Source organism: Oreochromis niloticus, linkage group LG3, assembly GCF_001858045.2.
Source record: "Oreochromis niloticus isolate F11D_XX linkage group LG3, O_niloticus_UMD_NMBU, whole genome shotgun sequence".
NCBI lineage: Eukaryota > Metazoa > Chordata > Actinopteri > Cichliformes > Cichlidae > Oreochromis > Oreochromis niloticus.
In genome coordinates, this window is record NC_031967.2 from 87,328,351 (window position 1) to 87,355,663 (window position 27,313).

A 27,313-nucleotide genomic window follows, 5' to 3' on the forward strand; every position below is an offset into this window, starting at 1 on the left:
AGTAGGAGAAGCCTTTCCATCTCGATGTGTATGGGGGTCCTCCTTTTGGACATGATGGTGGTGCCCATTGAAGGTTTACCTGCTTTGATGACTTCTTTTTGTTTTATAATTGTTCCTATGGTCGAAGGATTTCGGCCATACTCACGTGCAATAGCACTAAGTTTCACACCTCGCTCATATTTATCAATAATTTCTCTCTTTGTTTTCATCGAGAGCACTTTACGCTTCATCTTCAATTGCTAGCTGCGAGATTCAAGTGGAACAGCGAAGCGCAAGTACGGAAGCCGAGGGGTTGTCACATGATTCGGAGAGCATTGTGGCATTGAAGGCTCAGCCAATCAGAGCCAGCGGATTTCGTTACGCGGGCATTTTGCCGTAACACGGGCAGAAATATTGCCGTTCAGTGCCTTCGTAGCTTGAACTTTTCGTAAGTCGGGGTTCCACTGTATTCTGCTTTAGCCAGGTCAGCTAGCATTAGCATCGATCCACCTGCAGCCTGAACCCACAATGTACACACAATGACCCGCATCCTTTACCGAGATGTGCGAATGACCAAACAACATCCTGTGCTGCGAGGTGTGCCGTGCACATTCATTGTAATGCGTGTTTACTAACCTGAGGCAGTGACCCTGCTGTCAGCCTGGGTGACAAGTGGACGAAAACACAATAATCTTCTTTAAACCGTGAACACAAAAGACACACATGCTGTGCTAGCGTTAGCTTCCCAACAGGAAGTTCTTTCTGTGAAATTCTTCTTCTGCGCCCAAAACACTGCTCGGTACCACCGCCGCGCTCTGCGCCCTCTAGTGTCCGGATGTAGAATTGCATTTTAATGCCTGAAACTCATAATCCAACAAGAGGCGACAGGTTTTTGCAACGTGTTTTTAAATTACCGTAAATTTTGAACCGTTCGGTCAATTGAAACTACTCCAATTGTTTCTAAAAGCAGAGACTCTGCGCTTTAAGTCAAGTCAAGTCAAGTCAAGTTGGCTTTATTGTCACTTCAGCCATATACAGTTTGTACACAGTGAGGCGAAACAGCGTTCCTCCAGGACCAAGGTGCTACATGCAACATAAATTTACAACATAAATTAACAGAAAATCACTAAACTAGCTAACTAGAGACAGGACAGACTGACCTAACATAAATTACAACATAAATTAACAAAAACTAACTATCTAACTAAAACTAACTATCTAACTAGGTAGGTAGTGCAAAGGAAACCGTAAACATACTTGGTATGTAGGTAGTGCAGGAACAGTAAACATAAAAATATTGTGCAAAAAGAGCATTTACAGGTTGATGTGTAAGTCCAGTCTCAATGCTTTGAGGTAGTTGAGTTGAGCTGAGTGATAGAGTGTGTGTGTGTGTGTGTGTGTGTTTATCAGTCCAGTCCCTTTTTGTTGAGGAGACGGATGGCTTGTGGAAAAAAGCTGTTGCACAGTCTGGATGTGTGTGCCCGAATGCTTTGGTACCTTTTTCCAGATGGCAGGAGTGTGAAGAGTGTGTGAGAGGGGTGTGTCCAATCAGCCACAATGCTGGTGGCTTTGCGGATGCAGCGTGTGGTGTAGATGTCCTTAATAGAGGGGAGAGAGACCCCGATGATCTTCTCTGCTGTTCCCACTATCCGCTGTAGGGTCTTGCGGTCCGATATGGCACAGTTCCCAAACCAGGCAGTGATACAGCCGCGCAGTATGCTCTCGATAGTTCCTCTATAGAAGGTGGTCAGGATCGGTGGTGGAAGCTGGGCCTTTCTCAGTCTTCTGAGAAAGAAGAGACGCTGTTGGGCTTTCTTGTGCAGGAAGCTGGTGTTGATGGACCATCCGAGGTCTTTCTCCAGGTGGATGCCCAGGAACTTGGTGCTGTCGACGATCTCCACAACTTTAGTAACTTTTGTATTTAACTTTAGCGTGAATGTGCATAAACAGTTTGTTTAGCTGATAGAAAAGTCACATATGAAATTACCTGATACTTTTAAAAACACCAAAGTTAGCCGGTTTACTCTCGCTGGAGTTTCTCCGTAGGGTTACATCCACCTGGAAGTATGTCTGTGAAGGTTCTCAGTCATCCAGCTCAGTGTAGTGTAAGGAGCTACTGATGGAGAGTCCCACATTTAAGCCATATGGGAGTGTCCCCAAGAGGGCCATGGACCCCTAATCATCCTCTACCTAATCATACGAGCTGAGGTGGGAATATAACAAAGCCAGCAGGCAGGGTGGCACCTTTGTCTCTCATGCATGGAGAGAGACGCCTCTGAAAAGGCCTCCAGGCCTCTTTAAGTGCAGTCACACCTAACAGAAAGGGATAAAACTGGATTATAGATGTTCAACGATGGTCACTCACACAGCACAAAAGCATTGCACATCTGCCTTTCACGAGCTGCTCCTCCTCTGCCTCACCTCATGCTGTCATCCTGGGTTTGCATTGAAAGTATTCCCCACCTAAGTAGGCTGCCATTCCCAGAATATTCCCAGGTCTCTATCTTACAATAAAACACGGACTTATTTCTCCTTCCTCCTCTTCCTCCTTTATCCTCTCTGAAGATCCAGAAAAGGAGTCTCTACTCCCTGTCAAAATTAGGGCTTAAAAAGTTTTCTCCCCCAACAAAGATTAAACCATAAGCTGAGAGGGCTGGGTTTGTTTGCTCTCACTGGTCTGATCGAGCATCCCTGATGTTTCACACTGGTTACCAGTTCTTCAGAGGGAAAAACACAGGTGGGAACAGGAGAGAAACAAGGCACAAGTCTACACTCCCCACTCTGAATGGCACACATGAGATTCTTTGAATCCAAAGCAGTAGCGGTTTTTGATACGGGCGACACGGGCGGTTGCCCGGGGCGGCATCGTGGTGGGGTGCGGCAAAAAAAAAAAAAAAAAGCTCATACTCATGCTGCCCCTACGGCAGCCAGCGCATAGTGGGAATCACCCATATGCTGGGAGTGAGGGCGCCCTCCGTTTGCGTGCTGCGCCTGCTGCTTGCGGCACAGAGAGGAGAGGGTGCGGTGGCGGGGGATTCTCTGACCGGCTGGAGCAGCGTCTAACAACCAACTTGCAAAATAAAACAAAATAAAAACAAACCAACAAACATGAAAACACCAGACATACAGACTTATAATTTGCACCGATGTTTTTTCAAAATTCTGTATGCTAAAAGTGAGCGCGAGAGCCCTCGATGCACCTGCTCGCTGCTGAAGTCAAAGTAAACTTTATTGTCATCTCTGTTACATACAGTCCAGTGTATAGAGAGACGAGACGATGAGGCTCCAGTTACAGCAGTGCAAGTAAACAAACAAATATAAGAAGAGTAAGGAAATAAATATACACTTTAGGACTTGGGGTAAAGGGATCAATAACAATTTAAAATTTACAGTTTGATGATTTAAAGTCTCACACACAACCTGTCGAAAGGGGAGGGGCCGGCTGCTTCCAAATAGAGCACATTTCATTCATAATGTTGTAAATCCAAGTTCAATCATGTATTCATGATTTGAATCCTGGGTTGTGTGAAATCTCAGAAATGAACCTTAGACAAAGTGAATCTGTGAACTAAGGTGTAGGTCTATTAGGTTATGTTGTGGTGATCCTCGGGTTGGGGGATTTATGTTCATACTGGAGTGCAAAATTAAAACCAATGGAAGATGGACAAGAAAAGTTCAAAGCCATCAGGTGCTCAGTTTAGAAAAAAGAGAAAAGAAGAGGAGGAGAAGCGAGCAAAAGATACAGGTAAGCAGATGTGTCTTTGGATAACGGCAGGTCATCCTCAAACAGTCAGAATCAGAATACTTTATTAATTGCTAAGGAAATTATGTGGGTTACAGTTGCTCCAAGAAGAAATGGTAAAGATAGCTAACAGACTAAACTCCAAACAATACATTATGTTACAGATTTTAATATTAATTAGTCATTGTCAATTGTTGATTTGTCCTGTTCTCATTGTATGAAGAATCATGATGGCTGTTTGGTAGCTGTTTGCATACTCCCTCTCTTCATATGTGTGTGTGGACAACAGTTTTATGTTAATGTACAATCCTTATTATGTTTTGTGTGTGTGTGTGTGTGTGTGTGTGTGGGTATGTGTGGGGGGTGGGGGAGTATTTGCCCAGGGCGCTGAACAGGCTAGGACCGCCACTGATCCAAAGAGCGCTTGCCTGCAGTTGGTCACACCGTTCCTTTACGTGGATTAGATGCCATGCATCTATGCAGTGAGTAACACACCAGTTTCTCAGAGGGCAATTTGACCTTCCCCTCTAATTTTGCACTCATTGAAATGTCACACAAACTGAAGTTTAATTGACCAATGATGTGTATTTAAAATCTGTACGAACTCTTTAAAAGTGTCTTCCACATGCACCCACACACCATAGTTCATGGTGGAGAACAGCTGCTCCAGTGCGTTTTGCTCCCTGAAGTCGTATGAATGGCAAACTACACTCACTGGCAGCAGCATAGGCACACTTAAGATTTCTTCTGACATTTTCGCTCTCTAGTTCTAATTGTCATCATCAGAGGCTCCATAGTCAGAATAAATAACATTGGAGATAACGGGCACCCCTGATGAGTGGAACGCTCCAATGTGACACGTTTAAAAAGTATTGTTACAAAAGTTGAACCCATCTGAGGAAATGATTTCCAAATACATATCTTGGGAGAACGTTAAATAAATCTGACCAGTCTATTCTGTCCAAGGCCTGACGAGCGTCGAGTGATAATAAAGCTGCATCGTTAGCATCAAATCTCCTGTGAATTATATTAGAACCCTTCTTATATTGTGAAACCCTTGATGCTTTGGTACAAAGTGAATCAAATGTGCGATCCAAGGGTCTAATCTTCAGGCTAAACATTTAAAGTATTTTAGTGTCAACCCCCGTCAGACTCTAAATGATGAGTGTTCTGCAGGAGGTTCACCAGGTTTCACAGTACTCACTGCCTGTCTCACTGTGGGTGGAGAGCCTCATTTTGATACGCTTCTACATACATGTTAAAAAGTGGAATTATTCTTTTTTCTGGGAAGGTTTTATTGAACTCGGCTCGCTGCTGAACGGAGTTTGCTCCATTGTGCTCGATGTTAAGTTGTTTTGTGGAGCGGAAAATAAACTCCCGATCTTGGAGGTTCAGGAATCAGATAAGGACACCTGTGTTGGTTTGCCTTTAGAGATGTTAGGGTGAAACTGCTGATCCTCGGCGTCGTCCCAGAGACCAAACAGACGCAGGTTCTTCCTTCAGACGTGGTTCTCCAGGTCGTCAGTCTGATTTTCAGCTTCCTCATCACACCAGGACAGAAACACATAAACATTAGACCGGAGCATTCAGGGACTGAAAGCAGTAATTCAACCTTTAAGCTGAACTAATGTTTTACCCTCCTCTTCATCGTCTCGTCTCCCTGTTGTCAGAGAAGTCCGACCTGTTATTGTACAGGACAAATGAACCTCTAAGAGATGATGTCATCAGTGACCAATCAAGAACGAGAATAAATGACTGACACAACCGTGCTACAATAAATCTTAGTTTCCCTGTCACTGTATTTTAGGAGTGTGAAGCTGTAAAGTTCTTTTAAAAACTAACCCAAGCCTGAGAGTCGTGGTTGTGGTGAAGCACAGGGAGCTCTGACGGCCCGGACTCGCCCCTCAGGTGGAGCTCTGCACAGCCACACTGAACCCGCTCACACACTCAGCTACACCTCTTAGTCTACATCAGCGTGTTGATGTTTGAATCCATCCACCAACACGAACCTGATGTAGTTTACTCTCATTTTGAGTCGATCAGCTGACTCTCAGATCACAGCACGGCAAAAGACAAATTTATATTTTACAGTCTTCTTCTAAATCTTTGTAAACAAACTGAATCATTTTTAAAAATAAAGTTTGTTTTATTTTGAAAATCATCAGAGTGGAAACTGATGACGATAAACATTATTTTGAAGAGTCTTTAAATACTGACGACACTGATGACATCATGGGGTGTGACCTCTGTGATTGGGTACTCTGTGTTAGCGCTCAGCTGCTGCTACACTTTCAGTCAGTTTACTCTCTCTCTCTCTCTCTCTCTCTCACACACACACACACAGTTTAACGGTCAGAGAGCTGCTGATGAAGATGAAGGAGCTGCTCCTCTTCCTCTCCTGTGTCCTCTGTGTCTCTGCCTATGGTGAGTTTGTCTCGGTAAACTCTGGCAGGCAGGCAGCAGCTTGTTGATCGGTGTTTCATTTCAGGTCTGCACGGTGACGTTCACATAAACGGCTGTTCAGACTTTGATGCAGAGGACATGTACGGACTGGATGGGGAGGAGGTTGCCTACGCAGACTTTAACAACCACACGGAAGTCTACATTCTGCCTCCTTTTGCTGAGCCTATGATTTACCCCGGAGCTTATAAACAAGCTGTGACTGAGCTGAAGGTCTGCAGACACAACCTGAAGGCTCTCAGCGCGGTGATGAAGGACTACCCTTCCAATAACCGTAAATGCAAACATTTAACCTGTGTTTACCTGAAATGATCAGCCATGAAGTAATCAGTCCAATCAAACCAACAAACTGATTAAATATATGAAATCATTCCACCTTAAACACACAGAAACCCAACACTGACATGTTTGTTTTTCTATTAAAGATCACATTTTATTTTTCTTCATTAGTTTCTCTGAAGCTGAACAGAGTTCTGTCTGTGCTCGTGTTTCTCTAGTTTACCTTCATGATTCTGACGTCAGGCTAGTTTCTCTCACACAGACAATGATGACATCATCTCAGTGAATACCTGACAAGTTATTGATGTTTATTATTATCACCTGCTGATGAAAACCAGCTGACGCTCTGATCCTCCTCTGCCTGATGTGTCTGTGCACAGATGCTCCTTCAGCTGTGATGATCTACACCAGAGATGAGGTGGAGTTTGGAGAGGAGAACACTCTGATCTGTCATGTGACTGGTTTCTATCCTGCTCCTGTCAACGTCTCCTGGACCAAGAACGGACAGAAGGTCACAGAAGGATCCAGCACCAACGTTCCCTATCCCAATAAAGATGGACCCTTCACCCAGATCTCCAGACTGCAGTTCACCCCACAGCTGGGAGACATCTACAGCTGCACAGTGCAACATCTGGCCCTGACTGAACCACTGACCAAGATCTATAGTAAGAAAACTTTATTTAAACAAAAATCACTGACAGAGGTACACGTGTGAAGACTGAGCCCAGTGTTCATCAGAGCAGCTGGATCTGATCTGATAGTTTGACACGATGATTTTTGTCACACATTTTGAAGCCAATATGATCATCTTATCCCACCAACGATGGGAACAGAGTTTAATACAGTGAATCATACGAACAGTAAGTAAGAACATACAAAGAACAGCAAGACAACACAGAGCAAAGCAAGCAAAGCAAACTGTGGGCTGTAGAGCCTTAAGTACAGACAGCAGAGCAACACAGAGACAGAAAGAGCAGAAGTCTCTGTGGCTTCTCTTTATAGGGGCCAGTAACTCCACCTCCTGCTGCTGGGTAACTTTCCACTTGTCCTCCAGCCAAAAACAGCTGGTGCTGGGTCAGGTACTGGTCAGGTACTGGGTCAGGTACTGGGTCAGGTACTGGTCAGGTACTGGTCAGGGCTCTGGATCAGAGCCATCTGCAGCTGGGTGCACTTTGATGAACTCTTTGCTTTGCCTTATCACAACAGGTCACGACACAGTCAAACGCCACATATTAATCCTAGTTGTTAAATCTCACAACAAGCAGAATGCATCAACAGGTGCTCTTACAGCAAGTGGCATAATCTGATGATAAACATGTTAATAATACTTGACCTAATTATACAGGTTATATAGTATTGTAATGATCGTTAAGGTGACTTTATTGTGATGTGTTCAGTATCTCTGTTACAATATTACCACCTTAATAACCCACGGTGAGGCAAAAAGTCTAGTGCTTAAGAGGTTACTTGAAAGTTACAGTATACCATGTATCCATCCATGAAACCAGACAACACACACCAGTCAACCTGCAGGAATGCCTCCAGAAAACAAAGACCTGGATGACCTCTAACATTTTGCTCCTAAATTTAGATAAGACTGAGTTTACTGTCCTAAAAAACCTTAGACATATATGGTATCTAACCAGATACTTAGTCTGGATTTTTAACCAGGATCTGTCCTTCAATGCACATATTGAAAACAGCTTTCTCCCATTTTTGCACCCATGTTTCTATCTCTGAAATTAGAAATATCCTGTCTCACAGTGAGTGAAAAATGAGTTCATGCATTTATTACTTCCAGGCTGGACGACTGTAATTCATTATTATCAGGATGTCCTAAAAACTCCCTGAAAAGCCTTCAAGCATGAATACTGACAGGGACTAGATGACAGAGTATATCTCTGTCATGAGCTCTTTATTAAATCTCTCTCCATTACAACACTTCTGTTATGGTCCTGAGTCTGTGGACTCAGTGTTTTTCTCTTTGTATTAGTTTTCCTTGACTTCATGATGTGTTTTGATTTGTCGCTAGTATTCCTAGCTCCCTAGTTCCTTGGCATTTCTTGTGTTCTAGTTCTTAGGTTGTGGTTCTGTGTTACTTCTGTTCAGTTTCCTGTTTTACTTTGAAAGTCTGTGTACTATGTCAGTGTGAGCTTTGCCTCCCCTTGTCTTGTCATCTCTGATGAGTCCCAGCTGTGCTCTGCTCCTGTTTCACATTCCCTAATTACCTCAGTATGTATTTAAGCCCTGTGTTTTTCCCTGCCAGTTGTTGCGTCCTCCACGTTTGTTGTGTGTGTATTCATTGTCGTCTACCTTCAGGTTAAAGTCATGTGCATCTGCAGTCTAGTTAGTTTAAGTTGTTGTTTATGTATTGCCAAGCGTGTCTCACGAGCAATAAAGCTGCCGTTTAAGTTAATGTTTTGTCTCCGAGTCCTGCACGTGGGTCCAGCCACTGACAGCCACACGACTCATCGTGACAGAAGGACGCAACCAGAACATGGACCCAGCGGACTCAGCTCACCTCGAGAGAGAGAGAGGTGGACCTTGCTCGCATCCTCGGACTGATGACTCGCATTAGCCACGCCTCAGATTTGCAGACATTCTCAGTCGGGTTGAATGCAATACAAACCATATTTGACAGAAATCCTCAACTGCGCCAGCTGTCTACTGCCTCGGAGTTCAGCCGTTCGCTGACCCAGGCTAAGGAGGCGGTCAAAGCCTGGGAGCTGGCCCAAGTCACCCTCATCTCCTCATCCACACTGCCTCAGTCACAGCGAGCAAGCCCTCTCACGCCGCCGCAGCGGACGGAGCTTTCTTCAGCCCCGCTGCAGCAGCTGCAGTCGCAGCATCGGACTCTTTCCTCCCTCACGTCTGGTTCCGACCACCCTCCACCTGCCTCATGCCTGGCAGGAATGTGGTCGGAGGATGAGGGTCTGGTCACCGTTGCTCTGACACCTTCCGTTTCCTCTGCCGCTCCTGTTTCCAAGAGAAAGCGGCGTTCTCGTCGTCGCCGTCCCTCACCGCAACCCGAGTCCAGTTCCTGCTCTGAACTGCTGGACGTGGTGAGTGAGCAGAACAATCGTCACCCGGCTTCTTCCACGCTGGGAATCTTTAGCTCTGAGCCAGTGAATTCAGAGTCAGTTAACTTTTTGACTGTTAACTCAGGGTCTGCAAAGATATAAACTGATGATCCCAAGATGGCTGACTCTGAGGCTGTCTTTCGGGACTCTGAGCATTCTACTTTTCCCTCTTTTGTTTCTCCCAAGTTTGAGAAAATTCAGGAATCAGATGACCTTATTTCAGAGTCAAAAGAAGTTTTGTGTTCTCTAACTGAGAGTGGTGTTTCTGGGTTTCATTCTGAAAAGACTGAGGTTTCTGTTTTCACTTCTCAGCCAAGTTATGTTGATTCCGAGCCACCTGTTTGTGGATCAGTTAATAGTACAACGATGGCTTCGGGAGTCAATAGTGAGCTTTCAGATGTAGATTACATATGTGAATCTGTTGTGGAATTTTCTGACTTGGACAATCATAATCTCACTCAGGACATTAAAAATGCTGTTCAAAAGACAATTTCTCCTACTGCTAAACTAAACAGGGACAGTTCAATTTCCCAGCCAAATTCCATCTATGCTGTTCAGGCTACACCTCATGAGACTGTTGTTGGTGTTGCTTCACCCATGTGTTACGCGGCTCACCAGCCAGTTCATTCTGAGGCTGCCTGTGATAAACCTCATGTTTCCATAACCTCCCCTGAGTTAAATTTCACAAGCCCAGAGTATGCTCATTTAATGACTGTTTGTGTTGCTCGTTGTGAACTCTTCAAGACTGTGTTCTGTGACTGTCCAGGTTAAGAGCAACAAGGTGTCATCTGCTGTTAACAAGCTGGCAAGAATACTTGGTTTGAACACTGCAGAGTTGGTTGCTCAAGTTAGATTTGGTTTCGGTTCCACGATCATGTCTGTACAACTCTGTGCGCCATGCTTTTCAGCCAGTAGCCCTGGACGCTGTGTGTGCAACTTCCCAGGCTGCGTTTTGTAAGACTGTGTTTAATGTTGCTTCACACCCAGTTTCTTCAGATACTGCTTGTATGATTTCTCCAGCACCTGTGACTGCCCCTGAACTGATCTTTTCTAAGACTGCTAATGTCAACCTGGACAATTTAAGAATAGCAGTTTTACCAAGGTCAGCCTGCCATAAGTCTTGGTTTTCTAGAACCATGTCTGGTACCATAAACCTGGTTTTCCCTGCCCGAGTCGCCCGTCCAGCCTGAAGTTTTGTCAGCTGGAGGCTCCGAGGAGCCCACCCAGCACCACGCCTCGTCTGCTGGGGGCCCTGGAGGACCCAGCCAGCACATCCTCACATCTGCTGACGGTTCTGGGAAGACCGTTCAGCCACTACCTGTTCCACCGCCTGCAGCATCCACATCGTCGCCTGCAGCATCGCTGCCGTCAGGTTCCGCAGCCGTCTCTTCATCCATGCCTGGTCCTGCGCTTGCCACACCGTCTTCAGTTGCAGCTCGTCCTTTTCCACCTCGGCTCTGCCGGCCGCTTTCCAGGCCTCCAGCTGGACGTCATCGTCGGACAGGGCGGCCCCTGAGCGGGTTCTTCGTCGGTGCCGTCTGCGCGGCCGGCCACCTGAACTGCTGTGTGATGGGCCTCCGGATCTAGGTGTTTTGATGTCTTGACGCCTATTCTGTTTGGGACTGTTCTGTGCTCCTGTGCCCTTTTTGTTTTGGACTTGTAATACATGTAATTGAAATCCTTCTGGTTTGCACCGTAATATATCAGCACAGACAGGAGCTCGGAGTCAGCAAAACTTTAAATGAGACAGTAAGAGTGAGGAGGTCCGACAGATATTTGAGGATGCAGCTGATGTCAACATCAATGAACTCTGTCATTGGATATATTGGAAAATGCATGGACGATATCATCACTAAAACCACCGTCTGCAAATATCCAAATCAGAAACCCTGGTAGATAAGGACATTCCTGCTAAGCTCAAAGTGCAGACCTCTGCCTTTAACTCAGGGCATTCTGATGCATATACAGCAGCCAGGTATGACCTCTGAAAAGGGCCACAAAGGACTACAGGGACAAAGTGGAGTCCAGCTACCACAGCTTTGACGCCAGGCGACTGTGGAATGGACCACGCTGCATCACTGACTACAAGATGGAAAACACAGGCAGTGTTCAGCCCACAGCGTCTCTTGCAGACGAGCTCAACAACTTCTATGATCATTTTGATGCAGACAGCGAGGAGCCGCTCCTCTATCCTCAGGAGCACAGCGAGGCTGTAACTTTAACTCTTAAAACAGAAGCTGTGAGATGGTCTTTCAAAAAGGTCAATCTTCACAAAGCTCCTGGACCAGACGACATCCCATGCCATTCTCGTTCCTAAGAAATCAGTGGTCTCCTGTTTGAAATACTACCGCCCTGTTGCACTGACATCCGTCATCATGAAGTGCCTTGAGTGGCTGGTCAAAGGTCACATCTGCTCCTCCCTCCATGTTACATATCTGCAAAGTTTGGCATGAATGCCAACATCCCTTCAAATTTCTACAATCTAAGACCGAGAGCTTGCTGACGAGCTGCATTACAGTTTGGAGCAGAAGCTGCTCTGCAGCAGCAGGAAATCACAGAGCACGTCACTGGCATGAGGCTTCCTGCCACTCAGGATGTTTATCTCCAGCAGTGTCTCTGCAAAGCACACAGCATCATCAAGGACCACAGCCACTCAGCACATCAGCTGTTCTCCTTGTTACCATCTGGCAGACGTTACAGGAGTCTGTCTGCTCGGACTACAAGACTCAGAAACTCTTTTTACCATCAAGCCATTCGGCACCACAACACATAATCCCTAAATGATGTAACGTTTATGTAAATCCCTGTGTGTAGGTCTCATCCCTTCAATAATGTGATGCTCATTGGGGCCATTTTCTTAGCTTCTTTAAATAAAGTTAGTACAGCCATATAAACCAGTCTGTCCCAGGTGTAACTGGGTTCTGATCCAGTCTGTGTATTTTGTTAGTGTCAATAACAGTCGTGTCTGCAGCCTTTATCTATTAAACTTTGACTAAACCTTCAATAATATTCTGATGTAAGAGTGTTAATAATGAATATGTCTTTAATGATCTCCTGTTAATGCTTACATGTGGCCTAATTCCTGTTATTTGTCTTCTTTTAGGATTAGGAGTGAACTTTATTGTCATTGTTGTCATAAACATATAAATACAGAGTAATGAAATACAGTAACAGCAGGGCTGGAGCTCTGGGCTTTAATCTTAGGAGTTTGTTGGGAGGATCACTGATGCAGCTGCTTCATGTGGTCCACTGCAGATGTGATGGATAGTTAGGTGATAGTTGTTCCCCTCCTACGCCTGCCGACCCTTAGACGTCGTCCTCCGCCTGACTCCTCCACTCCACCTTTGTGCAGGCCCCATCGCTGACCCAGGCCTGCGTACTGCCGGTGTTGCTCTCCTCCACAGGCTCTGGGCCTGCTGATCTGTGTTGTACCCTTCAGTTGGTGAGCTCCTTCATCTGTGAGCAGTTATCTGTTTTCCTTCATGTCAGGAGAGTCGTTATTGCGAGTGTGTGCAAACATCAGTTAGTAAGTAACTGTTTTCATTTGCTCCACTTTTTCTCTTCCTGTGAGCTCGACCTCTTCTTACTCTCCCTTTTCTTTCTCTTGTTTCTGAATTCTCCTTTTTAACTTCCTTTTCCTCTCACTTACATGTTTCCTCTTTCACAAACTGTCTAATCACTCTCTCCAGTGTGTGTGTGACTTCCTACATCTCTTACTTTCTCATTCTCAGTTTATTCCTTAAACATATAAAGTGCAATTTGCTTCTTTTGTTGGGCAGTAAAAATCCCTCTGATGTTGTGGGACTCTCAAAATCTTCAATAATTCCTGGTTGAAGCCTGACACTCTGGGCTTTACAGGGTGAAGGCCTCGTGTTTCATGCTCCTCTGATGCTCTTTGAAATGTTGTTTCTATTTTAGCTCTAGAAGAAGGATTACACACAATCTGAGCAGCATCAAGGCAAGTGTTTCAGATACCACTGATCTCTTTATTAATTCTCTCCCACACAACACCTAACTGTGCTCTTTCTGTCCCTCCTAAGACCCCCCCCCCCCCCCCCCCCCTCTCTCTCTTTCATGGCATTTTAAATCTCTCTTTGCTATTTGGGCTGATTGGGACATGATGACTGTAAAAACAAAGAATTACCTGATTTTTTTTTTTTTTTTTTTTTTAAAACCTGATTGTTGTGCAGTAAAAATGAGATCCACATATGAGGACATTTGTTTTAAATGTTGATTGAACAGTGACAGTATAATGTCTATAATGGTCCACACAACCTAAAATGTGATGTCCACATATGTGGAGGTTAATCAGCTGTTCTAGTGATTCAATAACTTTATCAGTTCTGCATCACACAACTGTTATTTCTGTTTTCTTTTCCCAGACAGATATTTTTGTTCTTTGAATTTAAATGTTTCTTTTTCCTCTAAAATGCTCAAGTGTAGCTACTTTGCCTTCATTCCTACTTGTTTGGGAAGAGCTGTGATCCAGCTTTTTGACTCTATTTTAATTTCTTATATTATATTTGGAGATGTGTTGTTTCCACTTGCCCTGATCACCTCCTGTGTGTATTTAGTGTGTGTTTCATTCACTCTTTGTCAGGTCGTCTGTGTATTTTCCCTCCATGTCATGTCATAGTGCTCATCATCATCATAGTCGTCTTAGTTACCTCATTCTTGGGACTCTTCTGTTTTTTTTTGTTGCTTTAACTAATTTATTATCAACACCCATATAAAATTATGCATAAAATGAAGAACTAATGTAAAAAATTGTTTTTTCTTTATATATGTTTATTATGTAAATGTGCTTTTATTTATTAACTCCACATAAAATGTAAAAAATAGTTGTTTTTTGTCTATTTACAATTCAAATTTTAACTATTTAATTTTTTTTTTGCATTTTCCTTTTAAACAAATTTAAAGTGAAACAACACAAAACACTACAAACCACAACACAATAAAATATGGATTAAAATATGCAAAATAAAAAGCAGATGCACGTTCTCTGTCATGTAGGCCTGGGATGATTTTTTTGGGAGAGTGTTTTCCTTGCTGGGGTCACAGACTGGCAAAAACTGTCTCATAGAGCTCTGGGCTGGTTCAGGTGGATGTGGTGGTGTACTGCATGCTGCTGTAGATGCAGCAGCAGCAGTTGCAGACACACTGGCACCTCCATTAATATCACACTCAACTGACTGTGTTTGATCTTCCCATTGCACTGATGGGTGGACAGTTCTCAGGAGCCTGTGCAGGTTGTTTGTGGAGCCGGCTCTATATGATATCCTCTACACTCTGCCTTTGTGTTTCAACAACATTAAAATGCTTCCAGATTTGGCTTCTTTTCTTGGTGTCACTTGGTGGAGGTTCATGTTCCATGTTTCTCTGTGTGTGTTCGTGTCTCCAGAGGTGGAGCTTCATGTTTCTCTGTGTGTGTTCGTGTCTCCAGAGGTGGAGCTTCATGTTTCTCTCTGTGTGTTTGTGTCTCCAGAGGTGGAGCTTCATGTTTCTCTGTGTGTTTGTCTCCAGAGGTGGAGGCGTCTGCTCAGCCTGATCCAGGTGTTGGACCCTCTGTGTTCTGTGGAGTGGGTCTGACTCTCGGTCTGTTCGGTGTGGCTGTTGGAACCTTCTTCCTCATCAAAGGAAACGAGTGCAGCTGATTGGCTCACGGTGATGATGTCATTCTATGACGAGCTCCTAATCAGTGTGACTGTGCTGTAGGTGAGTGTGCAGAGTTCGCCTGTAATGAGCATCAGATCCTTTGTTCTGTCTGGTTCCTGTTTACCTGCCTCACCTGACGTGCTTAATAATGGAACATCTGTATGAACTGTGCCGTCAGCCGTTGGTGTCAATAAAGTTTAACTCTGGAATTCAAAGCAAAGCTATTTTCAGCTGCTCTCGCACCACCAGCAGATTTACCTGGACTCTGTTCCTGCCACAAAAGTAAAGATGAGACTGAGATCAGTTTGATGTGACCTCAGTGTGTTCATAAACTGCTATAATGTGTCTTTGTTTATCAAACCGTGTTTCAGATTTTCATATATCAATAAAGTTTAATGACGGATTCTGTGTGTGTGTTGAGTCAGACTTTGAGCTCTAACAGAATGAACATTAATGATGTCTGAATTTGTCTTTGCAAACACAAAGATGTCAAACTAAATCCTGATGAAGACTCTGCTGATAAAAGCAGCTGAAAGAAAAATCAATGAGTGTTTATAGAAATGAATCTAACATGTTTATATTCCTGCTGTAACATGTTTTAATATCTGGCATTTAAATTTACTCTGAATATTGATAAAATCTCATTATGATTTAATTCAGTTAAGTTTAATTTCTACAGCACAAAATCACAACAACAGTCAGCTGAAGCAGCTTCATATTGTGATGTAAATGTAACACGGGAGGACTTTTTACGCTAAAAAGAAAGATTCTTTAAAATACAAGGGGGAGCAAGAGAGTCGGATACCCAGGGCACAGAGATGAAGCAGGTCTCATCAGAAACAGTTTATTACTAGGCCAGGGAGCACAAATAAAAACACCCTTAAAATGTATGAAATAAAAAGTTATCTACTAAAACTAAATAAAACAATTCTAAAACTCGTAAAACTACTACATTCATTAAAAGCCCCCTGCTATAATTATGCCACATGTTCATTATGGGTCCATCAGCAGACCGGAAATTCCTCCTTTAGAGCTGAGTCCACGCCAGCCTCGTCTTCGGCAGACAAGAAAGAGCCTCCCATCTTCTTGTCCTTCCGCTGGCCCATCACTTCCCAGCCCGGCTTGCGTTCTGCACCCGAATCCATTATGCGACCACCGCCACAGCTCCCCTTGCGTCGGTGTCCTGTAACATAACAAATAGGGGCCAGAACAATGGTCCCAGAAGCGGCCCGGCTCATGGCCATGGCGACCCTCTCCCAATCCAGCTGCACCCAGTAAACAGTAGAGACCCTACTCACAAATGCAGGCAGAGGTAAACCTCTGCCCTGCTGCCAGTCACACGCGTTGTCTCCTACTGTTGCCGTTCCATGAGGTCAGGACTGGGTCGCCGGGTCGCTGTGTCACGCTGGCCATCTAGCACTAACCTTCCAGTCTGGGGCCTCTCTCCCTTCAGCGCTCAGCTAGCCTGCTTTTAAAAGGTCTTTACACAGCTGATAGGCCACCTCTGGACACACCCATGCCTCAGCAGGTGGTACCTATCAGCTAATTTGTCCCATATGTAGCCAGTCCACAGTGGATTAAAACCATGTCATGTAAAAACACTAAAAACCATGCAATAGAAACAGAATAAAACCATGCAAATAAAACGACACTCATAACTAACCACTAAAAATCAGAATAAAAGCAATATACAAGATAAATACAAATTTCCACTGTGTGACATAAATACTCTACAATAATACAACATAGTAATAATTTAATATGAGCTGAAGTTCATCTGCTGCAGTCTGACTGTTAATGAGTTATAAATGTGAATCTGAATTTCTGTGCTTGATGACATCACACTGTGGCGTCCACGCAGGAACATCAGCCAGACACGAGTCCACAAACTCACAGAGCTGATTGTAAATCTGATCACTGTCACTGTTACAGGTTCTTATCATTGTTACAGCAGGTCTGACATCAGTGTTTGGTGCAGATAATTATTAGACATGAATATGTTTCCATGACTGCAGACTGTGACTGAAATGTAAATGAAAACAGGTTTGCAGTTTGCTCTGCGTTCAGAGCTTTAATGGACTTTAACAGAAACACATGTGGTGATGAAGAGTGTGAACTATGAGCTGATCCCACAGGAACAGATGATGCTGTGGTCATGTGACCTGACTTCCTGTTTCTCGAGCAGCTCTCCGTCAGACTGAGTCAGTTTGTCTGGAGAACTTAGAAACATGGCTTCATCCTTCCTCTGCCTCCTCTTCATCAGCCTCAGCACAGCAGGTACGATCAATCCGCTCACCAGTGATCATTAATACACTGATCAATGACATGATTCGCCCTCAGTCTGAAGTTCTGTTTGTTCTCAGATGGATTCATGACTTACAGACTGTCTCGCTGTGACTTTAACTCCACTGAGCTGAAGGACATCCAGTTCACCGACTCTTACTATTACAACATGATAGAGATCATCAGGTTTGACAGCAATGTGGGGAAGTTTGTTGGATTCACTGACTTTGGAGTGAAGACCGCAGAGACCTGGAACAATATTCCTGCAAGGCTGGCTAGTATGAGGGCTCAGAAGGGGACGTACTGCAAATCAAACATTGATGTTAGATACCACAAACTTACGTCTAAATCAGGTGAGCGTGCGGTGGTCTGTGTGACGTCATCAGGTGTTCCTGTTAACCTCACTCTGAATCATTTATGATGGACTCACAGCTGCAGCTAATTTTGATGATTAATAACTTTAATAAATCATCGATCACGGAACATAAAACGCCAGAGAACGAATCTAACCTGCGGCGCCCCCTGCTGGCGACACAGGCAAACTGCAGCTGTTTCACATAACACACTGATTATGATATTAATTTTTTTATACTCTTTGAGCTGAAAATCATCCACAATTGTTTTTAATATTTCCATATACATATTTTAACAGCATGAAGCAGCCTGACAGGTTAATTATTTCCTTCTTTTCTTATTATTCATTTATTTTAAATATGATAAATATGAAACACTGATGTCTGCAGTTTATTTATTGATTGTGACCTTCACAGCTTGTTTAGCAGCTTCACACCTGCAAACATTTACAGCTCAGATCTATGACTCAGTGCTACAGTGGAGTTATTCAATATGAGGCAACAATTATAAAGTTATCATCATAACACACACATATAAATGTGACTGCTGTTATTTAATCTGTGTGTGTGAAGTGTTTCACTCTCTACAGCATCTCTGCAGTAAAGTGAGCTAAATTGCTGAAACAGCTGCTGTGCTGACAGGCTGACCTGACTGATCAGTGAAATATAAACACACTCAACCTGTGACTGTGTAACATCAGAAACAAAGAGAAACACGAGGAGAACCAGCTCAAGACTCCTGTGCAGGGGAAGCTGTCTGATAGTGCAAAGTCATCCTGTGTGTTCTGCTTTTGGGTTATAGATGGTTAGATCTACGAGTGCACCTAAACACAGCATGAATGTTGAACCACACGAGCAGGCTGTTTACAACACTAACTTCCAGTGTTGGGACTAACGCGTTATTAAGTAACGCGTTACAGTAACTACGTTATTATTGTGGTAACGAGCACGGTAACTAGTTATTATGCCAAAACCAGGAACGCGTTACTCGTTACTGGGATTTAGATAGGCTCGTTACTCGTTACTTCGTGTGGTGGATATCGCGGAGCTTCCACAGATTCAATAACATTAGCAAGTGGTGGAGGCCAGCAGGTGGATGAAGGAAAAGGGAGGCAAGAGGAGAGACCCGAAGCGGCCGCCGGTCCGCGTGTCAGAAGACCTGAACTTCAGGTAAGAAGTTATGACCTGCAGTCTATCGGAGTCAGATATAAACCAAGTTTAGGTGGAGTTTATTTTCGGTATGCTGACATTTTCGTACTGCGTGCTAGCTAGCATGATGGAGTTTCTATACAGCTGGGTGGGTGCTATGTTACTGATGTTGAACTTTATTTTGTTCATACGGTTAATTATTAGAGTTGCCAACCGTCCCGTAAAAAACAGAATCGTCTCGTATTCAGAGAAAATATTACGCGTTTCGTACTGAGGTGAAAAGGAACACAGTTTGTCCCGGACTTCAGCTACAATGAAAAAGACACAAAGCTGAAGCTGCACAGCTGCCTCTTCTTCTCTCATTCTCTCCTGTTTCTACTTCAATCACGAAACTGATCAATGATCAGCTGATCGGCTTTTCTCTCTTGTTTGTTTATCGCCCACTTTGCGCCAGAAAGAGGAAACCAGCGGATGTCACGTTAAACAACAGCAGCACGTTTAAGCTTGATCAGCTGTTGTTAGAATTTATTTAATATTAATTTCTAGTATCAGCTGATGTTTGCTGGAGCCACAGCTGTAAAGCTGCTGGTCATGATATCGGTTTGTATATCTGGTGAGAGGGAAACATGAAGATGAAACCAGGAGATGTCCTTACTGAATCATCAGAGCTGAACAGGTGATGGAGAAACAGGTTTACCTTTTAGGTGACATGAATGAGTTGAAGGGAAGTTATGAACTGTTTCTGAGAGACAAATAACACCAGGATCCTTTTCTACGTAGCTGACAGCTGGTAACTGTGCAGGGGCGGGTCTAGCAAAGTGTTGCCAGGGGGCCATGTAGGGCATTAACAGGGAAAGGGGGGGGACAAGGAAATAGTTTTCTTTATTATTCTCATTTAAAATGTCTCGCTTTTAAAAAAAATAATTATCTGAGTCTTACAACAAACAATTGATAGATTGATACATATATACCATCAGAACAGTGTACATCACTGTCACAACAGTGTTTATTTTCATTCAAAGGCTTTATGATTTTTCCTATAATGGTGGGCCGGTCTCTAGTCAAAATGCCCGGGACGATTTTTTTGTCCCAGTCCAGCTCTGCAGCTCATCTGCAGTCTGGTGTTACCTACATCTTCCTATTCAGAAGGCAGAATTTCCAAGTTCTGAGTACAATCAAAAGCACCACGACTGCAGTTTTTGTGTTGGATGTAAAAAGCAGGCTAGAATCATGGCAGCGGTCAACGACGGTCCAGGCGTGGGATTTCTCTCGTGGAAATGTGCACATTATTTTTTCCTTTCTGTTGGTAGGTGGCACAGTGCACTTGTGGCAAGTAAGCAAGCTAGAAGACTGGCAATCTTGCTGGGTATCCAGTTACGGAAGCAACACATTAACAAGAGAATTCTGAGTAAAACCAAAGTTACTTTCCCTAGTAACTAGTTACTTTGAAAGTAACGAGTAACTTGAAGTAACTGAGTTACTTTTTTAGAGAAGTAACTAGTAATGTAACTAAGTTACTAATTTAAAGTAACTTACCCAACACTGGTAACTTCCTCTCTGGAGTGAGACGTTGCAACCTCAGAGAAAGAAATGTGAGAGAAGTTTCCTCCATCAGGCTGCAGCTCTTATCTGACCCATCTGTGTGTGACTGGTTACAAATATGATCAATTAAACAGGCAAAGCGCCCCCTGCAGGCCCTGGATGGTACAGTCTGATCAAAGTGACCGTCCGTCAGGGCCTCGCTCACTGCCTCGATCAGCTCCTCCACCGTTGTTTGCAGCCCACAGATTTACACGATCAGCTCTTCCAGTTCAGGTCCTGTCGCCTAGCAACCACCACCTAGAATGATAATGTAAAACTTTCATTAATCAGAAGCTCAGAGTTTTGACTTTAATTTTAATAAATTTTTAAATCTAAACATATTGTAAATCAAATAAACGTATCTATCAAATATATATAACTTTGACTACAACAACCAACAGCAGCTTTCATTCTGTACTGTCACTGTCACAGCAGATTTTGGATTTCCGAGAGATATAATCTCTCCAGTGTGTCCTGGATCTGCCTTTGGGCCTCCTCCTGGTGGGATCTTATTCAGATCTTGTTCTTTCGGTCACTACCCACAGCTGGTGAACACAGGTGAGGGTGGGGAAGTAGATCGATGTAGATCGAGAGCCCTGCTTTTACACTCAGCTGTCCAATCTGTCTGTCAATCTCCTGTCACTCGTGAACAAGACCCCAAGATACTTCAACTCCTCCACTTGTGGCAAGGACCCGTCCCCAACCCGGAGTGGGCACTCCATTCTTTTTCTGAGGAGAATGGACCGATCTGAGGACCATGGATGCAGATTTGGAAGTGCTGATTCTCATTCCCACCGCTTCACACTTGGCTGTAAACCATTCCAGTGCGAGCTGGAGGCCACCTCCTGATGAAGCCAACAGAACCACATCATCTGCAAAAAGCAGAGATGAGATTCTGAGACCACCCAAATGAAAGCCTTTTGCCACTTGTCTACACCTAGAAATTCTGCCCATAAAGATTATGTACAGAACCAGTAACAAAAGGCAGCCTTGGCAGAGGAACAAATCGGACTTATTGCCGGCTATGTGGACCGAGCTCTTGCAATGATTCTGTATGGACCAGATGGTCTGTAGCAATGGGCCAGACACCTCATACTCCCAAAGCACCTAGCACAGGACACCCCGAGGTACGCGGTCGAATGCCTGGTTGGGCAAACTCCCATGCACCCTTGAGTATCCTGAAGAGGATGAAGAGCTGGTCCGGTGTTCCATGTATAACGGACGGACGTCCTTTCCAGCACCCTGGCATAGACCTTGTCAGGGAGGCTGAGGAGTGTGATCTCCCTACAGCTGGAACACATCCTCCGGTCCCCCTTCTTAAAGATGGGAACCACTCCAGAGGTACCACCCCAAACACAACCAAAACATCCCTAAAACATCCAGAGTCTTCAGGAACTCAGGTTGAACCCAGGGGCTCTGCCACTAAGGAGTAGTTTAACTGCCTCAGTGACTTGACTCACTGGACATTGGGGGTCTTCCCCTCGTCGCCAGGCTCTGCTTCCTCCACGGAAGACGTGTCAGTGGGATTAAGGAGGTCCTCGAAGTATTCCTTCCACTGCCTGACAATGTCCTCAGTCGAAGTCAGCAGCACTCCACCCGCACTATTAATATGCACTGTCCCTTTTAAATAAATGCATTCAAATTATACATAGAACATTAATGATAATACAAACTAATAATGTCTTGCAGCTCGGCCCACTGTCAAACTTCACTCCACGACGCCTCTCTCCAGTCACCATCCTGCCATGTTGGTCTGCAGTGTCTATGACTTCTTTCCCAGTAAGATCAAAGTGAGCTGGCACAGAGACGGACAGGAAGTCACCTCTGATGTCACTTCCACTGAGGAGATGGAGGATGGGGATTGGTACTACCAGACCCACTGCTACCTGGAGTACACACCCAGGTGAGCATCATAATAATAATAGTGCTGAAGTTTAAACATTTAAAGTCCAGATCTGAGAGTCACTAATGTTTGTGTTGAAGGTCTGGAGAGAAGATCTCCTGTGTGGTGGAGCATGCCAGCCTGGAGAAACCTCTGATCACTAACTGGGGTAAATACCTGTCTGCTCGTATCTACACACCTGTACATACCTGTCTGTCTGTCCACCTGTCTGACTCTCACCTGTGTGACTCAGATCCCTCCTCATCCTCATTCATGCCTAAGACAGAGAGGTACAAGCTTGCCATCGGCGCCTCAGGACTGATCCTCTGTCTGATCTTGTCTCTGGCTGGGTTCATCTACTACAGACAGAGAGCTCGAGGTCAGAGAACCACTCTCACTCACAGACCAGTTCACACCAGAACCAGTTCAGACCAGAAACCAGTTCAGACCAGACTGAAACCGTTCAGAGATGTCAAAATCTCAAACCACATACGATGGGTCTAAAACTGGTTTGGATCTGGTTTACATCAGTATTTTTTTAATATATTGATGTTTTAAAATTTACACTTTTGGGCAGGTTAAGGCCAGTTTTACAAATTTCTAGAACAAAACGGTACATTTTCAGACAAGTGTTAGTTTTTGGCTGCATTCAAACGCAGGTTTTCTACTGGTTTCAGAGAACTCTTGGTCCTTGTCCAATCCCTAAAACATGAAACTTTTCCAGATCATCAGTATTGCTCAGTTTAAAATCAGCTTCCATGAAGTGCTTTCAGAGTTTGTTGATGACTGTGTCCTCATCTCTTCTTCTTTCTCCAGGTCATATCCTGGTTCCCACACACTGAGGCTGTTCCTGGTCCTGGTTTTCTCCGATGTTTTAAAGTCAGCTGCTTCCTGTGTTTAGCAGACTGATGCCGATGTAGCCAATATGTCAGCTCACCAAAGAATAACTGGAACAATATCTGTAACAAAAGAAGAAAATGTATTCAGGGTCTGACTGCAGTTTACCATCTGTGCTTAATATCTTATAGAGCAGCGGTCCCCCAACCCCGAGTCGTTTGGTACCGAGCTGTGAGAGTTGAGGTTCGGGTGTAAAATGTTTGGTTTTCAGGGTTTTTATTGTTTTTTATCGTTATTTTGTTTTTGTTGTTAACTCAGTTTTCGTGGGTCTTTAAACGTGTGTTATGAATAAATCATCTTTTTTTGGTACCGGTACTAATTTCATTTTGTGGTATTTATTTGCGACACCTTAAAGGCCGGTCCCTGAAAACATTGTCAGGCATAAACGGGTCCGTGGCGCAAAAAAGGTTGGGGACCGCTGTCATAGAGATTTCTGGATTGGAGCATGTCATCCTTCAGGACTCACATCTGCTTTACAGTTTACTTTTTGACCATGGGCCCGCTGATACAAGCGCTCTTTAAATGACTGTGACTCCGTCATTGTTTGTGCTAGTGAGAGCATGTGAATGGCTTTGAAAAGATGAGAAGCTGTTCTTTACGGGATATTTGGGGTATTACGGTAGCACAAAGCGTTCACAGGCTACTGCTGTCTGAACACAGAAAAGTCAACTCTGCTTAGGTTTTACCATCAGTGTTTTGCAATGCCGTAGCTCCTCCACCAACTGGGCTGGAGAGACATTTCAAAGACGAGCTTTACGAAACTTTACTGTGCATCATTAGAAAGCACGAGCAGCCGCAGTCCAATCACAGAGAAGAATTGATGATTGATTGATTGATGATGATGCACGGAGCAGAGAGGCAGGAATGGAGAAGTGGCAACGCACAAAAAAAGACCAGGAGATTTAAAAACTCCAGTGTGGCCCAGGCTGAAAACCCTTTTTATACATATTTAAAGTTGATGTTGTGTTACATTTTGTTCATGTTGAATATCAGTTTCCACTTAAGTATAAAGCTGAAAAAACTGTCTGTTTTGTTTCTTTCTAAATGTCTGTAAATAGTCTGGCCAGCAAAATACTAAAAATGAAAAGAGCTACAGTGGCTTGCAAAAAGTATTCGGCCCCCTTGAACTTTCCCACATTTTGTCACATTACAGCCACAAACATGAATCAATGTTATTGGAATTCCACGTGAAAGATCAACACAAAGTGGTGAAAACGTGAGAAGTGGAACGAAAATCATACATGATTCCAAACATTTTATACAAATAAATAACTGAAAAGTGGGGTGTGCGTAATTATTCAGCTTGAACATGTGACTGCTGCATCAGTGCACACAAAAGTCTTTGACAGGTTTTTAAGATCATGTGAGCGTCAGAGCGATCCAGCGATATTGATCAGTAAAGGCAGCGTTATGTTTATATTTTCAAAAATCAACAGACTCATATTCATGTTTCTGTCCATGTGCACCTCTGCTGTCATATTTGGATATTAGAAACTTCCTCTTTCTGCTTGTTGGACAGTCCAGTGTTTCTTCTTTCCAGAGCTTAATGTAAATGAGTCCCTATGTAACTGATATGTACACTGTATCTTTGAGTCAGGGGGAAAAACTATTTGTTCATATTCAAATACTGAGTACAGAGTGTGTGTTAGTACAGATAATTATTCACTGCAGAGCTGTCTGCATGAACACCAGAGAAGAACCAGATTCAAACCTGCAGGCTCATTTCATGTCTGTGTACAGAGGTGCTGTGTGGACCACATTTGAACTATTGCTTTGTCTTCATGGACAATTTTAAACAGATGATCATTTACTAAGAATAATCATATATTTCTTACAGCAGTGTGTGATAAACTAGATATCTGTGTTTAATATAAAGTGCTGCGTGTCCATCAAACAGTGAAGAGCTGCTGGATTCATTGTTTCCTCCAAATGAAAGAAAAGTCATTTTCATGTGACAGAGCGACGATGCAGTGGAGTCTGTTTCTGCTTCTTCTGATGGGTGAGTGATCATTTTACCAGGGCTCCTGATTGTTTCCACCTAAAATCCTTTAGTTTGATCAGGACTCATTAAACAAATGAACTCTTACTGAGAAAATCCAGGATTCACCTGTAAACTGGACAGTTTGATGGGAACATGAGTTTCCTGCTTGTATCAGCAGATATTCAACAGTGTTTCTTCTGTTTTAGGTCAGTGTGTCTTCATCACATGTCAGCTGTATGAGTACCACTTTATTAAAGAAGAGATGAGCTGGGATGCAGCACGGGCATACTGCAGAGAGAACTACACAGACCTGGCCAAAGTGTTTGACCTGACAGACATGACAAGACTTCAAGACTCTGCACAGAATCAAACAGAAGCCTGGATTGGACTGTACAACATCACAGGAGGAGACAACAGGAGGTGGCACTGGTCTCTGCCGGGGGAGGAATACACTGAAAATAAGACCTGTTGGGGAGCTGGAGAGCCAAATGATCAACCATATCCCGAGAACTGTGTGAGGACAAGCATGGCGTGGATAGATTTCCCCTGTACTTACACATTGCAGTTCATCTGCTATAACGGTGAGAATATGTGGACGGTAATGTAATAATACAATATTTAATAATGATATAATTTAGTTTATAATCTGTGTTCCTGAAAGAGACATTTTTAAAAATGAGAGAAATTAGTTGATAAAGATGTTTTTGTGTTTTTCTGTTGACTCGACAGAAACAATGAAAGACAATAAAACCTTTCATTTGATTGAGACATCTGTGACCTGGACTCAGGCTCAGAGCTACTGCAGACAGCATCACACCGACCTGGCCAGTGGACTCGATCAGATATACAGTGAAGAGTTTAAGAAGCTGCAGAACTCTACAGCTTTGTGGATCGGCCTGTTCAGAGACAGCTGGAGGTGGTCAGATGGGAGTAACTTCTCTTCCAGATACTGGGACATGGACTCATTTAATGATGGACTAAATAACAGGAAATGTGCTACGACTCTGTTAGAGAGATCAGGAAGATGGAGCTCTGCTGGATGTGACCAAAGAAAGCCTTTCTTCTGCTATGATGGTGAGTTTACACAGATTTATCTCAGCTGTTTGTCCAATAGATGAACTGCTGGAATCACTGAGAAGATTTAGGTCAGTATGTTTCTTTTGTTCTTCCAGTGAAACTGGACCAAACATCCAGAGACTTAAAGTCCAGATTTAACTGATTTCATGTTTTCTGTGATTTTATGGCAGATAAACTGATTCTGATCAGAGAAAACAAAACCTGGGAGGAAGCCTTGAATTACTGCAGACAGAAACACCATGACCTGGTTTCAATCAGCAACCCTGAGGAGCAGCGATGGGTCCAGGAAAGAGCCAAAAACGCCTCGACTCCTTTCGTGTGGCTGGGACTGCGCTACGGCTGCGCTGCACGTTTGTGGCTTTGGGTCACTGATTATGTAGTGTGCTATGAGAGGTGGGCTTCAGGGGGAGAGACTGAAAGCTGTGACATGTCTGCAGCCATGACCACAGGAGGGCAGCACGAGTGGGTCAGTCAGAGGAAACATGAGACATTTAATTTTATTTGTATAAAACACTGAGGTTTAAACCTAAAGTCACTTCTTAGCTGCACATGTAGATTTTCTGGGGTGAACTCTGTGTTTCTGCTCAGTGTTTACAGTCTCTGGGTTTGAAATGGGAGAAAAATGACCAACAGATTATTACCTGCAGGTTAGATATGTGCAGAGAGCAGTCTGTGTTTCATTTCCTCTCCTTTACCAGAGTCAGGAGCATCTTGGTTTCTTCCTTCATTGTTGCTGGATTGGTTCATTATTAAACTGTAGCAGGATATTTGTTTTATTTAGTTCAGATATGGTGATGGTTTGAATATTTCTGCTTCATGTGCTGTAAATCTTTGTATCACATCATTGTATCCTCAGCTTGAATTACAAAGCCTGTCACTAAAAGCAGGTAAAACCATGTTTGTGTCATGACTCCA

General features: G+C 43.7%; 4 protein-coding genes across 7 annotated transcripts in view; 3 read left to right on the forward strand and 1 right to left on the reverse strand.

Moving 5' to 3' along the window:
• Positions 1 to 27,313, reverse strand: part of LOC109201617 (CST complex subunit CTC1) — a 172,798-nt gene that overhangs the window by 36,588 nt on the left and 108,897 nt on the right. The gene's annotated exons all lie outside the window — the stretch shown is intronic.
• Positions 6,061 to 15,194, forward strand: orni-dba (mamu class II histocompatibility antigen, DR alpha chain-like). 4 transcript variants are annotated; one of them, XM_019350464.2, is made up of 4 exons: positions 6,061 to 6,145; positions 6,210 to 6,455; positions 6,841 to 7,125; positions 12,893 to 13,264. In XM_019350464.2, the coding sequence occupies exons 1-4, from the start codon at positions 6,088 to 6,090 to the stop codon at positions 12,958 to 12,960; spliced, it is 657 nt and encodes a 218-aa protein (XP_019206009.1). In that variant the 5' UTR covers positions 6,061 to 6,087; the 3' UTR covers positions 12,961 to 13,264.
• On the forward strand, positions 17,324 to 24,366 carry LOC109201613 (H-2 class II histocompatibility antigen, E-S beta chain). The gene is made up of 6 exons (XM_019357386.2): positions 17,324 to 17,472; positions 17,559 to 17,831; positions 22,251 to 22,464; positions 22,545 to 22,612; positions 22,697 to 22,822; positions 23,260 to 24,366. Exons 1-6 carry the CDS (start codon positions 17,424 to 17,426, stop codon positions 23,283 to 23,285), a joined length of 756 nt encoding a protein of 251 aa, XP_019212931.1. The 5' UTR covers positions 17,324 to 17,423; the 3' UTR covers positions 23,286 to 24,366.
• The window catches only part of LOC109201606 (putative C-type lectin domain family 20 member A), a 2,378-nt gene continuing 53 nt past the window's right edge, over positions 24,989 to 27,313 (forward strand). Inside the window, exons 1-5 of the mRNA XM_019357374.2 lie at positions 24,989 to 25,082; positions 25,238 to 25,339; positions 25,528 to 25,902; positions 26,051 to 26,395; positions 26,569 to 27,313. The exon at positions 26,569 to 27,313 is cut by the window's right edge and continues 53 nt beyond it. Of these exons, the coding sequence (XP_019212919.1) occupies positions 25,022 to 25,082; positions 25,238 to 25,339; positions 25,528 to 25,902; positions 26,051 to 26,395; positions 26,569 to 26,915 (1,230 nt within the window). The 5' untranslated portion in view covers positions 24,989 to 25,021 and the 3' untranslated portion in view covers positions 26,916 to 27,313. The remainder of the gene's footprint in view (positions 25,083 to 25,237; positions 25,340 to 25,527; positions 25,903 to 26,050; positions 26,396 to 26,568) is intronic.

What these genes read in the sequence shown, in the direction of transcription:
- orni-dba (XM_019350462.2), top strand. Translation starts at nt 6,088, where the DNA reads ATGAAGATGAAGGAGCTGCTCCTCTTCCTCTCCTGTGTCCTCTGTGTC. An exon ending in CCTCTGTGTCTCTGCCTATG is followed by an intron (nt 6,146 to 6,209) that starts GTGAGTTTGTCT and finishes GTTTCATTTCAG; the next exon opens with GTCTGCACGGTGACGTTCAC. An exon ending in GGACTACCCTTCCAATAACC is followed by an intron (nt 6,456 to 6,840) that starts GTAAATGCAAAC and finishes GTCTGTGCACAG; the next exon opens with ATGCTCCTTCAGCTGTGATG.
- LOC109201613 (XM_019357386.2), top strand. Translation starts at nt 17,424, where the DNA reads ATGGCTTCATCCTTCCTCTGCCTCCTCTTCATCAGCCTCAGCACAGCA. An exon ending in ACCTCTGATCACTAACTGGG is followed by an intron (nt 22,613 to 22,696) that starts GTAAATACCTGT and finishes TGTGTGACTCAG; the next exon opens with ATCCCTCCTCATCCTCATTC. An exon ending in CTACAGACAGAGAGCTCGAG is followed by an intron (nt 22,823 to 23,259) that starts GTCAGAGAACCA and finishes TTCTTTCTCCAG; the next exon opens with GTCATATCCTGGTTCCCACA.